Raw genomic sequence first — 12,475 nt, 5'->3', positions numbered from 1 at the left:
ACATTACACCCGTGATTTCTTCATAAGCGATTCTTTGCGCTTACTATAAGTCCATCATTGCCTTTTATCATTTTTGATAGTCCTTTAAGAAGTTTTTTGTAAGCCTATGCCTGTTAATATGATCTAGTATCATACCACTTAGGTTTTTTGCTAAAGTTCTTACTAAAATCAAGCTAGATGAAACTTTACGATAATGTGAATTTAGTTGCAGAAACACATTAAGTTTTACGGCAACCATTTCTTACGGATTCTTAATTTTTTAGTCCTTTGCTGGAGGCCTTTGTTCTACCTCTGCGTGTGGATGCGCTAGCTATCTTTATTTAAAGTCTCTTGCCGATGAAGGATTAACTAAGATGATCAGTTGTATCATAGAGCCTTTGTCTACTCTTCTTATAGTGTCTCATTCTTAGTATTAAGACCATCATTCTGTACCTTTAAGAATCTGAGAATACTTGGTGTTGAGCTATTCAGACTATCAGGAAGATGAGGTATAAGAATCTCGGTTTGTGAAATGTTATTATGTTCATGAATTATGCTTTTTAGCCTCATTTAACTTTGGTTCGATCACCAAAAAACAGTAGCATCCAACCTTGTCCAAAATCTGGTTTCTGAAATTAGGCTATCTCCACTATTTTGTCAAGAATCACTTAAAGTATTTCACTGAAAAAAAGTCTATAGATTGTTTGGCAATATTCCTACCCTTATGCACAGTAGCACCCAAAGAGCAATGGAGAGACAAATGTTGCACATAAGACTAATGAATAAAAAAAGAAACGAGTGGATAAGAGAGAAAACAAAAGTGAGGGATGTTAGACAAGAAGCTGCAAAATTGAAATGGAGATTTGCCGGACACAACATAAGACAAAAAGAAGACCGATGAAATAAAATTTTTATAAGATGAAGACCGTGGGAATATAAACGAAGCAGAGGAAGGCCCCAGATGAGATGGGCAGATGATATCAAGAAGCACGTGGGCTCTAGGTGGATGACTGTAGCGACAGACAGAGAAGAATGGAAAAGGATTGGGGAGGCCTATGTCCAAAGATGGGCCGAAGAAGGCTAATTAGATAGATAGATATGGACAGAAGTGATTAAGCAACCACGTATCCTTGCAACATAGTTTTTGCACCGCCCCAAGGCGGTGGCTCATATTGAGGAAGATTTTTTTTATAGTTCCTATCTAATTGGCAGGCCAATTAAGACTGATTGATAAATAAATTGATAAGATTTACTACCTATTCTGTTAAAACAGAAGGAAGCAATCTCGCCTATGTATCTGTTATGATTGTTTCTTGCTTCTACTCGATAATGCTTCAGTAACCACTGCTGAACATAAAGAGCTTTTTCACTATGACAAATGGTGGAATAGCAACGGTTTTGAGGTATGTGCTCGGCAGGGAATCCGCGGACTCCACTCTCGCACAACTCCTCTTTGACTAGACCCAAGCTTGTATGTCCTAAAGATTGTTACAACTATTACGAGAAACTCAGATTTAAGCCCCTCAACCAACATCAAGGTCTCACTGCTCGTTGGGCGGGAATGATTTCTTGTTTCTTTGAACTTGGTTTACTATATTCACAAGTAGCTATCTTCAATCTATCCTTTATGTCAGTTTTAACCTTGACCTGCCTAATTCGTCGTGATTTTGATCCGTCCAATCTTTTAGATTGATGCGTGTGAGTACTTGTTGTCTCTCCATTACAAATTACCGTTATATAGCTAAGAAAATCAAATGGAGGGTGCTTCCAACTTGCGTAAATTTTTGTGGGAGTTGATACTCTCTCATATGATTTACTAAATAAATAAATTTATATAATTTCTCTACGATAATTAGAGAGGTGGATTTAAGACACATTTGAAATAAAAACATTAGGGATTTAATAGGCTTTGGAAATAAACTTGGGTTTGAACGTTTTGCCGCATAACAAAATAGATTATAGTAATAGAAAGTTTTAATCCATTTAGTACTAAACCATATTTTTTTTTTATTTTAGACGCTTCTGAATAGAAATACACTCTTTAATTATAGCAATTTTAACAAAACTTCTCACATCTTATACTTCGCAACGCAATAAAAGTTAAATACAATTTTAAATCGACATACTGCTCATTTATTAAATTTCAATATTCTTGATCCACGTTGATTTATTTTTTTTTTCAGACATATTTTTCTCCCGGGGGAATACACCGTTGCTGGAACACAAGCTTTGTATGGGAGGGACAATCATTTAGAAAAAATTCGAATCGCTGGACCGATAATGGAGCCCATCGTTGTTTATGTAAGTATTTTTAGGAAAAAAAAAAGAAATGAAGTATTGATCTTTAGGTTGTATTAGGCAGGGAGGTATCACTTTTATTCATATGTTATTCTTAAATTATATTAGTAAATTATTGTGTACTCTTTTAATCTATTAATTACTACTAGTATTTATGTCAAATATAGTCTTTTGGTTTTTCTGGGAAAAAGTACTACGAAAAAAAAATCAAAATACAATTAGCATGCTAGAATATTTATCATATGTCTCGTGGATAAAATTAAGAAATACTGACAGAAATTACCACCCACAAAGTAGATATACAGGGTGAGTTTTTAGTGGGACAGTGGTCGATAGTTCCATTATGGTACAGAATATCCAAAAAAGTTATTTAGAAAAAATGTAGGCAATGATATAAAGAAGAAATGAATAAATATTCATTTTACATAAAAACGTAAACAATATACTCATTTTTATAAAGCATTTCCCATGCCTAAACTCATTACTTTCCGAGATATTTTTATTTTCTTCAAATTTCAGGAATACCTGTAATTAGAAATAACTTAACTAATAACAAAACTATTCTTATTCAATAAATAAATAATACAAAACGTAAACTAAAACAATGTGTAATAAATGTAGCAGTTTTTAGATTAATGTTATACCTTGACGATTCATTTTTTTGTTATTTTAACGATATCGTTCAAATTTAAACCTTTAGATTATTTTACAGCCCAGCACTTACAGTTAGTACCTGTGTCTAATTTAAAATTAATAGTTTTATTATTGAAGATAAATTACGAAGATGGAAAGAACATATTCACGAATTATTCGAATATGCTATGCTATATTGAAAAATCCAGCTCTTTTAACAGCCTTAGGAAGATTCTCTGCAACTTACCTTTAAGTATCAATATACGCATAAGAATACTTAGATGTTACGTCTTTAGTGTCCTCTTTCAGGGAGTAGAAAGCTGGAGCCTTACAGAAGATGCCATAAAACGATTAGGGGCATTTGAAATGTGGTGCTACTGACGTATGTTGTGGGTCTCAATATACACCACACAAGTCACATAACTATTTTCCAGAGGCTAAGAAAAGACAAAGAAATTATTCATTATCATCATCAATTAGCCTATATTTGTCCACTGCTGAACGTAGGCCTCCCGTAAAATTATTAACACCGTAAAAAACAGAAAATTGGCTTACTTCAGTCACTTCATGCGTAATAATAAATACCGACTTCTACAGTTGATTCTACAACGCAAGATTGGGGGTAAGAGAGGCCCTGGACGTAAACGTATAACCTGACTGGCCAATCTTAGGAAGTGGACTGGTCTAACGTTATTTGATCTATTTTGAGCTGCTGTGAATAGAATAAGATGGGTCAATGTGCCAACATCTCTAGAAGATAGGCACATTTAGCATCCTACGTGAAAATGATTACGTTTATTACATCCTTTGAATATTTTACTAAATGCTGGGCAGCTTCTTGGAACTCTTCTTCTTTCTTCCGCATTTTAAACAATTGTATACTTCATTGTTAGAGGTATTACTATTATATGCACCTGTATTCCTTATAGCACCATTTCTTTTCTAAGATCTTTCAATTGAAACTTGCTTCCGATATTCTACAACGAGTCTCTGCTTGACGTCAAATTTGAAACTTGAAACGCCTCTCTCTCTTTGACGTCTCTTAAAAATCTCTCTTGCATTGTCTGGTCTTTAATGCCACTCACTATTTCTTCAGCTTCACCTTGATTTCTGTTAAAGAACTTATATCTATCATATGTTTTCGAAGTGGCTTGCAATACTCCTCAAATGCCTGTATTACATTATCATACTTTTCCCCTCTTCATCAACAAACTTTGACGTTCTGAAAATGTCTTGAGCATCTTTACCAGCTAAATTTAAGAAAATTGCAATTTTGGTTTTGTCATCTTTGTTACACAGTCTAGTTCATCATCATCATCCAGCCCCATTTTCACATCCATTGTTGGATATAGGCCTCCTCCAAACGTCTCCAGTTCTCTTTATCTCTAGCTGCTGCAATCCAGTTTGTTTCGATTCTCCTTAGGTCGTCGGTCCATCGGGTGGGTGGTCTGCCTCGACTTCGCTTGTCGGCTCTTGGTCTCCACTCCAATAATCTCTTCGTCCATCTTCCGTCTCCCATTCTAGCAACATGTCCAGCCCACGTCCACTTTTGTAGTATAATATCGTCTGTATAATAATTGATTGATTCGCAGTATAATATCGTCTACGCCAGTTCGTCGGCGTATCTCCTCATTTCTCACGTGATCTTTCAAGATCAGGCCCAGCATTGATCTCTCCATTCGCCTTTGTGTTACTTTCAGTTTTTCGGCAGTAGCTTTCGTTAAAGTTAGGGTCTCTACTCCTTAGGTCAAGACTGGTAAGATGCATTGGTTAAATGCCTTCCTTTTCAGGTGAATTGGGGTATTTGTTTTAAAAATGTCTCTCATCCTTGCATATGCCGCCCATCTCAACGTGATTCGTTTATTTAGCTCGCAGGTTTGGTTATCTCTGGTTATTCTAATTTCATGACCCAAGTATGTGTATTTATCGATTAATTCTACCTTATTGTTATTAATCTGTATCTCTTCGCTGGGAACCATATTGGTTATCATTTTGGTTTTCTCGAAATTTATCTCCAGTTCAGTTTCTTGTAGTATGTCATTCAGTTCTTGGAGCATGTCTTTGATCTCTCCCAGATTATCTGACAGAAGCACGATATCGTCCGCAAAACGTAGATGGTTTAATCTTTCTCCATCGATGGATATTCCTTTCTGTTGTCACGTTAGTCTTTTAAATGCATACTCAATAACGGTAATGAACAGCCTTGGTGACATGGTATCACCTTGCTTGAGTCCCCTTTTTATCTTTATTATATTAGTTGCTGAATGTAGACTTATGGTTGTTGTGGCATTTTCATATATATTTTTAACGTCGACCCTGCAATCTTGTTGTGCTCTTAAGATGGACGGTACTTCCACTGTATCAAACGCCTTTTTAAAGTCTACAAATATCAATGCCAAGGGACGGTTATATTCGTTAGTTTTTTCTATCAGGGTTTTTAGGCACTGCAGGTGATCGTTTGTGCCGTAATTAGGGCGGAAACCGGCTTGTTCCCGAGGTTGGTAAAAATCCAGCTTTGTCTCTAATCTGTTCGTTATTATTCGGGTGTATAATTTATAAAGATCGTTAAGGAGACTGATTGGTCTGTATCTTTCCAGGTCTGCTATATCTCCCTTCTTGTGTAAGAGTACAGTTATTGAATTATTCCACTTTGTTGGGATATTTTGATTCCATAGGCATAGATTAAAGAGCTTTTGAATTTTGGCTATCAGTACTGAGCCTCCTATCTTTATCGCTTCCGTGACGACACCGTCCTCCCCCGGAGTTTTGTTATTCTTCATCTTTTTTAGAGCCTTGTAAATTTCTTCCAAGGAGATTTCTGGGATATCTTCGGAACCCTGATTTTTAACCTTCCTCTGCTGATATTCAACTATATCTAGAGTCGATTGATTGCTATACAATGTCTCTTAGAATGATTCCACAATTTGTAACAAATGTTCTCTGTTTGATGTGATGTTGCCATTTCTATCCTTGAGTTTGACTATTTGTTTATTTCCATTTGTGAGTTTGCGTCTCATTATTTTCATATTCTTATTTTCCTCAATGGTTTTGATGATTTTCTCATCTTTGTATTTTCTTAGGTCTTTTCTGATTTCTCTTGATACTTCCTTGTTCATTTTATTTATATCGTCATTACTAGAGTTTTCGTCGCTTCTCATTATTCTTCTTTGTTCCATTTTTTTCTGTGTTTCCAGACTAATTTTTTCTTCCTTCGCGCTTTTTTAGCAGCATTTCTTTTGAGCTTCTGTTATTGCTTCTACTATTATGTCATTTAAGATGTTAATATCATTTGTTGATGATTTTTCTTGAAGGAATTTACCGATACGATCTTCAAAATTTTGTTTCTTTGTTTGGATGTGTCTATATGTTTATTTGCTTCTTTTTTGCCGTTAGATATATAGAGAAATTATTCGTAAACTTCTCATAATTTTGATTGGTATGCTGACCAAACACGATACTTTTTGGTGCCATGGCAGACTCCATTTGATAGGTTCGTTACAACTGGGTTCTTATTTAGGATTCTTATAGACCTGATAATATGTATTTATGTGTATTGTGAACATGTATATAAGACACCCACATAAGTTTTTAAATTTTATTTGTGCTCTTTGAGAACGTGTAACTTTTTATAAGCTAGGCAATGGAACTTTTATTGGACAAAATGTTAGATTCACAAAAGAAAAAGAAAAAGACTAAAGTTATTAGAAAGTCAACATGGAAATCACATATAATTATAAAATATAGAAAGTTTTTTACAACAAATTGAGTAGTATTATAAGTTCCACTTATTCCTAGAGTAAAAAAGAAATTGTCTACTGCATTTTTTTCCAGATTTACTACAGAGGAAATACTTTTAATCCGGGAGTCAAATACAAATACTCGATCTGGAAACAAGCGAAACCCATTGAAGTAAAATATTTGTGGATCCTCGGCGAATGGTCCCAGTGCTCTGTCACTTGTGGTGGTGGGACTCAACAACGAGAACCTCTTTGCCAAGAATTGGTGCTAGAAAGAATGTCGTCTGAAATAGAACGGCCAAATCTGGTAGACGAGTATTACTGTGAACCACAAGATAAGCCCGATATGCAGATGAGGGCTTGCAACGAGGACAACTGTCCGTCTAGATGGTGGTTCGGGCCCTGGCAAGCCTGCAGTGCATCATGTATGGGAAAGGTAAGTACAAGAGTTCTTAGTCTGATAATAAATGAGTATCTTAAAATGAATGGCTAAAGGGATAGATGTACTAGTCATTGTTTATTAATGTAGTTATATACATAGATGTATACGCCGTAATGAATTAAATAAAATCTTTCAGTCGTGTGAGAAAATAGAGAAGAAAAGTTTCTAAAAGACGCTCACCCCATCTACTATGTGTAGACTAAATAATAAATTTACTGGATAGGTATATTTTTGCAATTATTTTGGCATAAAGTAATCGTTTTGCATTCTTAGTTCAAGTCCCAGTTGATATAGTAAGTCTTAAACTTTAGTATTACATGGAAAAATAATGAGCAATAGCCAGATACAATTATAAATTAAGCTAACCCAAGCGAGAACTTTCAAAATTTCCTTGTATTAAGTCAAGTTTAATTTTCAAATTCTTGCCCCCTTATTTTTCACCGCTGAAAAATAGCGCTCTCTATCGAGCTTCAATTAACTGTTAATATGATCATAGAGACACAGACCATACATGTGCATAGAGAGTTCAACCTCTGGTTTAAATTTAACAGAAGTCTGTGACACAAACAATTTGTAACATGAAGCTCCATCTATATTTTAGTGAACTTTTAACAAATTTGTCTCTTCGTGTACATATTTATTGATCGACTTTCTGGTTGCAGGGAAAGAAACCCATGAAACGCCGAAGTGTTGTATGTGTTGACGGTACAGAGATGGCGCTACCAGACAAATTTTGCGACAAAAGAAACAAGCCATTCGAATACAAGCCCTGTACATCTATACCAGTTTGTGAAGATATCTAACTTATGTTTTTTTTTATTAATAAAGTACTTAACTTAATATGTTTTTTAGTTAATAAATTTAATTTTTATTTATTATTTAGTCACAATATAATATTTCTTTTTGAATATGTAGAGATATTTTTAAATTTAATTTTTTCTTCAGTCGTGATTATGACTAACCTAGTGAAGAGCTTGTGTATGTGGTTCAACAGAATATGAGATTGTATGTTGTATATATTGATATTAGTAAATTGTTTAAATAATTCAGTCACAGAAAGGGTCAAATGCTTTATCAATGACAGTTTTTTATATTGAATTGGTTGTACGGTTCCGATATCAGTTTTCAATATCGAAAATGTCAAAAGTGTTCGAGTTGAATATCAATTTCTTGAGGATATGTTTTGGGTATCCATTATTTTCAAAGATGTTTAATAGCAGGTTTAAGTTGCTTTTCATGAATTTTTCATCACTAATACACCTTACTTTATGTTTCATTGCAATTACTGTAATAAACTTTTAATAAATAGGATGTAGGATCTTCCAGATTGGTATTAAAATAATGATAGATTGGTATCAAAAGCCTACACAATCTAATATAAAAATTACTGATATCGTGGAACGTATATCTAGGTTAAGTGGTAATGGGTCAGTTATGATGCTCGAGATAGCCCTGAAAATGTTCCCAAAATTAAGAAAATTCATCAGAAATTTGTAAATGAACTGAATTATACAAAAAGTATGGAAGGAAATTTCATTAACTTGGATTTAGATGGAAGAAACAGTTGACAATTAAAAAATGTTGATAGAAAAACAGGAAATTAGATATTTAAGCTTATAATGAACAGCAAATAAATTTTTGCGTGAGACTTATTTCCACAAAACAATTAATGTGACACCAGAAATAATGGACTTAGAAAACCCGTGTCAAAAGTTATTGCTGGAATAGAAAATGAGAAAGGTTTTGTTCCTGGATCTTATTACAGGTGGAAGTCGACGTCAAAATCTGGAGACCACCATGATGATATGAACTTTACAAATTTAAAATAATAGTTGGAAGAACAACTCTTGTATAACTTACATCCAAATAGTGTAATAGTGTTGGATAATGCACCATACCATAATACATAGGAAGATAAATGTCCCACATCCTCATCGAAGAAGTATGTTACGCAGAAATGTGAAATTGCATCCACCATACCATCCCGATTTGAACCCTATGTGGAAGAATGAAAAAAAATAATTGAAAAAGTCATAGCAACTGAACATGATCAAAAGAGCCATTAATTGATATAGTCGTGAATAATAAGGTTATCATTGTAGACGAAGGTTCAGACAGCGAAGATTTTCAATCAAATTCTGACAGCGAAAACAGTGATTTTCATGATATTTGAATAAAAACTGGTAAGTATATTTTTATAAGGTTTTACCACTACCGTTGAAAACCACTATTTACCACTATTTTGCCTAAGTAGTATAATATTAGCTATCTAATTTATTAGACTTTTGTTCATTGTAATAATTATGACGAATACTTCACATAATAACATATTTTATCAATTACCACAAACCACTTCAATATTAGTGTAGTATTTTTATTAAATCTAATTTATTGTCTTTATTTATTATAAAAGGTTCTACATTTATAACACTTACAAGTTTATTAAAGTCTTTATTTGTGCAATATAACTAATTTATTAGAAGAGAGACCAGAATTATATTATGGAAGTCGGATGGTCAGAATTACATCTACAGAAGTGTTGGAGAACGATTCGCCAGCTGCAATCTCGCCCAGACCACTAGTTCTGGAGGTGGTGGCATAACTCTTTGCGAAGATATTAGTTGGGAGATACCGCATTTGTGGAAGTTATTGGACGGATGACTGGTGGCTGTTACGTTTAAAACATTCTGGAAGATCATGTTTTGCCATATGTTGGTTACATTGGATATAAAAGATGCATGATAATGATGCTCGATCACATGCCGCTGCCATAGTAATTATATTGATGAGGTACAAATTTGAAGATTGGATTGGCCATCGTTTAGCCTGGATTTAAATCCAATAGAGTACATGTGGGATCACCTAAAACGCCGTATACGACAAAGAAATCCCATTCCAAATACCAGAGACCACCTTCGACTTGCTGCACAGGATGAATGGAATGCAATTTCCCAAGGATATGTCCAAAATTTACTTGCAAGCATGCTGAGAAAGATGCAAGCAGTAATAAGAGCTAGAGGGGGGAATACTCATTACTGATTATGTACTTCTTTTACTTATAGCAATTTAAATTAGCATTTAAGTTTGGAGTAAAATAATCTAATTTATCTAATATTAAGCATTTATTTTTGTTGCAATTTTCTCCGCATTAAAATTTAAAATTGTTCATTAAACATTGTTAAAATAAACTCTGTTTCACAATAAACGACTTGATTGACCAGAATTTATTTTGAAAAAAAAAACAAAAATTAGAAAATTCCAAAATATTTGATATTTTTGTCCATTGTATATAATAACTTTATAATGTTTTTATACATACTGCACTAAGCAATAAAATAATTTTAATATAGTTACAATTAGAGTGGTATATTTATTTATTTTAAAACCTTCCACATTGGACTATTTTAATGTTCCCGATTGTATCTATATTATTTAAAAGTCACTTTCGTCGTATTATTAAAATATTAAACTTTAAAGTAACCTTTAACTTTCATGTTCATGTACGAAGGTTAGCAAATATTAACTCACTCGATAAAAGGACATTTTATCACAGGTTTATGCCTGTAATTTGTATTTTCCGTTGACTGACGTAGGTGTTCCTGTATCTGAAGATTTTTATCGTGATGTATTAATGTTTATTAATGTTTCCATTTATTTTAGTTATTGGTAACATTTTTTATTTTATATAATATTTTTTTTAAATAAAAGTGAGCATAACAAATTTTGCTCATAGAAACACTTACTAAGCGTGAAATACTTACTTAGTTTTAAGTCAAATTTATAATTGCAGGATACAATGGTAAATAAAATTAAACGCAAAATTAATTAATATGTTTTTTACTATAAATATACTTATTACAGTCAGAGACGTTAAAATACCACTTAATCTCTAAAAAATATAAGAACAAGCTGAATTTTGCTGAGAATATCAATTTTGGGACCCCAAAAAATATTCAAAACAGTTTACCACTCCTACCTCTGGGCTTCCCCCTAGAACCTCCTCACGTAGGGAGAGAAATACGGAAAAAAATTGATTTACCAAGATTCTTGTTTGTAGGTAGTGGATATATTTCTTCTTTATGTGTCATCTCCGCAACGGAGGTTGGCAATCATCATGGCTATTCTGATCTTATAAACCGTCGCTCTGAATAGTTTGATTCGCAACCATGAGATTATTCTCCTTTTTACACTTCTCTGGCCCTGGATTTTCCCTTGTATAATTAATTGAAGTATGTTGTATCTTTCATTACGCATAACATGCCCCAGGTATTGCAGCTTTCGTGTCCTGATGGTTTCCAATATTTCCATTCTTTTGTTGACTCTTCTCATGACTTCGTTGTTTGTTACATGCTCGGTCCATGATATCTTCAGGATTCTTCTATACACCCACAGTTCAAATGCTACTTTTTAGTAGTCGGCGTGTTAAGTGTGCATGTTTCTATCCCGTAAAGCAGAGTAGTCCGTAACACCTTGCCAGCCTAACTCTCAAGTATAATTTCAGTTCTCTTGCACAAAGTACCTTTCTCATTTTATTGAAGTTTGTTCGTGCTTTCTCTATTCGAACTTGGATTTCTTTGGATTCATCGTTTGTGTGATTAATTATTGTGCCAAGATAATTGTAGTTTTCAACTGGTTCTAAAGTTTTACCGTTAATTGTCAGGCTTTCATCATTATTTTGGGTTTTTGATATTCTCATAAATTTAGTTTTTTTGATTTTTTCTGATAATCCATATTCTTCTCCTGGCGGAGCAGGCTATACCCATCTGCACACATACACACACTGGCGAACATAACACCTAAATTCCTCTTGAGCATGTCTATAACACATCGTCCACATAAACGCCCTGCTCTTACGAACCCCAGCTCTTTATTAGTAGTCCACTACTTCTCCACACATAACATCACTCATCACGTTTTATTATAGCTCCATTACTTCGAAAAAAAAGTACCCCTTTCTTCAAGAAGCGAAAAGCTAACAAGGTTAAAACTCTGGAACCAACCATGATGAAGGCCAACGGCCAAAGAAGAAATAAACGAAAGTTATTTTACGGGAGGCATACAAAGAGTAAATGACAAAGGAACTGACATAATTGAAAATTAAAATGGATGATATCAATTGAATTTTAATTTAAATATTTAAATTGAATAATGATTAACGAGAGTATTTTGTTATTCGAAAAGTTGAATAGCAAATATTTTTAGAAGAGAAACGGTAAAGCAAAACAGAAAGTTAAGGAATTCATAAAATCAAAAGAAATTAAAATAAAATAATTATTTAAAGTCGTTTATATGTTTGGTTTTTTGTTTAATATTATATCAAATTTTTCTGGCTTCTTACTAAACAGTAACTTAAAACTTGCATAATTTAATAACTATATGTCCTTCA

At 33.5% G+C, this 12,475-nt stretch overlaps 1 protein-coding gene across 7 annotated transcripts in view; it reads left to right on the top strand.

The window, feature by feature from the left end:
- AdamTS-B (ADAM metallopeptidase with thrombospondin type 1 motif B) overlaps positions 1-7,929 on the top strand; it is a 139,191-nt gene extending 131,262 nt beyond the window's left edge. For all 7 annotated transcript variants that reach the window (XM_072535908.1, XM_072535911.1, XM_072535909.1 and 4 more), the window contains 3 exons: positions 2,163-2,280; positions 6,742-7,083; positions 7,752-7,929. In XM_072535908.1, coding sequence (XP_072392009.1) covers positions 2,163-2,280; positions 6,742-7,083; positions 7,752-7,892 — 601 coding nt within the window. In that variant the 3' untranslated portion in view covers positions 7,893-7,929. The remainder of the gene's footprint in view (positions 1-2,162; positions 2,281-6,741; positions 7,084-7,751) is intronic.
- Positions 7,930-12,475: the final 4,546 nt, after the last annotated feature.

The sequence above is a fragment of the Diabrotica undecimpunctata genome, chromosome 6, assembly GCF_040954645.1.
Source record: "Diabrotica undecimpunctata isolate CICGRU chromosome 6, icDiaUnde3, whole genome shotgun sequence".
Classification (NCBI taxonomy): domain Eukaryota; kingdom Metazoa; phylum Arthropoda; class Insecta; order Coleoptera; family Chrysomelidae; genus Diabrotica; species Diabrotica undecimpunctata.
The sequence above is the reverse complement of the archived record's forward strand: the minus strand, read 5'-3'. Positions and strand labels throughout refer to the sequence as shown.